At 58.6% G+C, this 3279-nt stretch overlaps 1 protein-coding gene across 1 annotated transcript; it reads left to right on the plus strand.

The window, feature by feature from the left end:
- Positions 1–214: 214 nt before the first annotated feature.
- Positions 215–3007, plus strand: LOC113223446 (chloride channel protein ClC-Kb-like; the record flags this gene model as incomplete). The annotated part of the gene is made up of 3 exons (XM_026452917.1): positions 215–343; positions 1180–1308; positions 2868–3007. Coding segments are annotated over 3 exons (398 nt in total), but the record flags the coding sequence as incomplete, so codon positions are not given.
- Positions 3008–3279: the final 272 nt, after the last annotated feature.

Raw genomic sequence — 3279 nt, forward strand, 5'->3', positions numbered from 1 at the left:
GGCCTGGCACCCACTGTGCCACCACTGTCACCCACCACAAATCCTGCCCGGCTACTTACGTGAGGCAGGTCCCCCTCAGGACTACCCCAGAGTCCACCACCAAGCTCCACCCCACTGCCCCAGCCTCCCTGCCTGGAACCCAGCAGGCCTCCTAGGATGGGACTGTCTGTGCCTCTTGCCCCACCCTGTGCCATGACCCCATGCCCTGCCCCAGGTGGCCTGGAGTGGCTGAAGCAGCAGCTGTTCCGCCTGGGCGAGGACTGGTACTTCCTGATGGTCCTCGGGGTGCTCATGGCCCTGGTCAGCTATGCCATCGACTTGGCTGTCGGGAGTGTTGTCCAAGGTAACCCCTCCGTGGCAGATGCTGCTCTGGTCCAGGGGATTCTGAGCTCGCTCTGGGGATGCCAGGTGGATGTCGCCAGGTGTAGCAGAGGTGGGAGGAGGGCTCTGGGTGGGGATCTGGTCCTGGCTTTACTCCTGACTTGCTGTGTGATCCCGGGCAGGCTCCTGCCCCTCTCTGGGCCTCAGTCATCTCATTTGAACAAGGGAGAGAGGCCTGAGTGTTCCCAAGAGCCCTTCCTCCTCTGAGCTCTCTGCCTCCTCTTCCAGCCACCCCGCTCCTTCTCCTTCCCTCCTCCATGCCCTGGGGTGGGAGTGGGGGCACTTGCCTATAACACTAAGCTTGGAGCTTCCTTCCCAACCCCCGCTCTCTCAGCAGTCTGCCTCCACCCTGAGGCCTCCCTGGAAGAGGGGGTGTGGGCCGGGAAGGGTCTAAGACACTTTCTCTGGAGACCCTCAGCTGCCGGAAGCAGGACCTACTACACCTACAAGCAGGTGTTTGGTGCTTCACACCTGTGTCATTTAGTTCTCAGTGGCCCTCTTTAGTCTTCAGTGAGCCTGTGAGGGAGAGCCCATCACTAGCCCACTTGACAGATGGGGAAACTGAGGCTCAGAGAGGCTGAGTGGCTTGCCCACGGTCACTCAGCTAGGCAGCGGTAAACCTGGGATATGGACCCAGGGTCATACTCCTGCCTCTTCTTGAGGGTCTTCCCCTCACTGGGTGGCCTGGGTCTTCCCTCTTTGTGACTCCATTTCCTGGTCAGTAAGTGGGCACCACAGTGTCTAGCCCCGAGGGCTGCAGAGGCTGTGGGTGGCTCCCTGATATGCAGCTGTCCGCAGCGCATGAGTGGCTGTACCAGGAGATTGGGGACAGTCACCTGCTCCGTTATCTCTCCTGGACTGTGTACCCTGTGGCCCTCGTCTCTTTCTCTACGGGCTTCTCCCAGAGCATCACGCCCTCCTCTGGAGGTGAGTCCACGGTCACCACGCCAGTCCCCGCTGGCCAAAACCTTCTCAGATCCCAGGTGGCTTCTGATAGGGGGAGTCGGGAAGCGGCAGCCTCATTTCACAGACAAAGGCCCAGAAGAGTCATGTCGCTTGCCCGAAGGGACACAGCAAGAAGGCCAGATCTTGACCTTTGGGTCACTGCTGGCCCTACCTGCTTTCCAGGGGCTCCTCTGGGACTTGATGGGAGGCCTGGTGGGAGGTTCTTCTGTGAAGCCTGTTGCAGTGGCCAGTGCCAGGGAGGAGCTGGTGGAGGAGGCACAGCTCCACCTGGCCGCTCAGCCCGGCCTCCAGCTCCAGGCTAGCAGAGGGGAGCTCAAGGCTCACTCAGTGGTGGCCTGAGATTTCATCCAGCCTTCCCCTATCCTACCACAGCTTTCTGCCAGGTCTGGCGGGAGGAATGTAAGCAACTCACATTCCCTCTGTGACGCTCAGCGTCCAAATCTGCTAAATGAGTTTAAGGACCTTACCCTAGGCTGGGTGCGGTGATTCATGCCTGTAATCCCAGCAATTTAGGAGGCTGAGGCAGGAGGATCGCTTTTTGCCTAGAGTTTGAGACCAGCCTGGGCAACACAGGGAGGTCCTCTCTCTACAACAAATAGAAAAAAATCAGCTGGGCATGATCGCATGTGCCTGTGGTCCGAGCTACTCAGGAGGCTGAGGCGGGAGAATTGCTTGAGCTGGGGAATTCAATCCTGCACTGAGCCGTGTTTGCACCACTGTACTCCAGCCTGGGTGACAGAGTGAGACCCCTGTCTGAAACAAACAAACAAACAAACAAACAAAGGAATCCTAACCCAGCTGGGCACACTGGCTCATGCCTGTAATCCCAGCACTTTGGGAGGCAGAAGCGGACGGATGGATCGCTTGAGGTCAGGAGTTCTAAAGCAGCCCGGGCAACATAGCCAGACTCCATCTCTTTAAAAAAGTAAGGCGGACGGGCCCGGCGCAGTGGCTCAAGCCTGTAATCCCAGCACTTTGGGAGGCCGAGGCGGGCGGATCACGAGGTCAGGAGATCGAGACCATCCTGGCTAACACAGTGAAACCCCGTCTCCACTAAAAAATACAAAAAAATTAGCCGGGCGAGATGGCGGGCGCCTGTAGTCCCAGCTACTCGGGAGGCTGAGGCAGGAGAATGGCGTGAACCCGGAAGGCGGAGCTTGCAGTGAGCTGAGATCCGGCCACTGCACTCCAGCCTGGGCGACAGAGCGAGACTCCGTCTCAAAAACAAAAAGAAAGTAAGGCGGACGAAGTGGTCTCCACCTATAGTCCCAGCTATTCAGGAGGCTGACACGGGAGGATAACTTGAGCCCTGGCATCTGAGACTGCTGTGAGCTATGATCCTACCACTGTATTCCAGCCCGGCCAACAGAGCAAGACCCTGTCCCCAAAGGAAAATAATCCTAACTTCAGAGGGTTCTGCTGATCTGGCGAGATCGTAATGTGAAAACACTTTGCGGGTAGAGTGTTGAGATTTTTATCTGGAGATTGTCCCTCTCCTGGCCCTCCCCACCCCCACCAAGGTTCTGGAATCCCAGAGGTGAAGACCATCTTGTCGGGTGTGATCTTGGAGGACTACCTGGATATCAAGAACTTTGGGGCCAAGGTGGTGGGCGTGTGTTGCACCCTGGCCTGTGGCAGCACCCTCTTCCTGGGCAAAGTGGTATGGGCAGGGGTGAGGGCACCCCAGCCACCCCTGCTTCACCCCCATCACCCCACCAAAGCTGGGTCAGAGGGGCCTTGGGCTTGTCCCTGCCTTTGAGAAGCTCAGTCTTGGGGGAAGAGCCAGGCCAGGTCCCCAGAGTGTGACAAAAGCCATCTGAGGACAGCCCTGGGGGTTGGAGAGAGGGAGGACGGGGTGTGGTGGGGAAGCCGTGCTGCCTCTGGGTGAGGCTGTCTGTGCTGCCCTCACCTGGGCCCTGGGCCCACCCTTCC

Source organism: Piliocolobus tephrosceles, unplaced genomic scaffold (assembly GCF_002776525.5).
Source record: "Piliocolobus tephrosceles isolate RC106 unplaced genomic scaffold, ASM277652v3 unscaffolded_41401, whole genome shotgun sequence".
NCBI classification, from domain to species: domain Eukaryota; kingdom Metazoa; phylum Chordata; class Mammalia; order Primates; family Cercopithecidae; genus Piliocolobus; species Piliocolobus tephrosceles.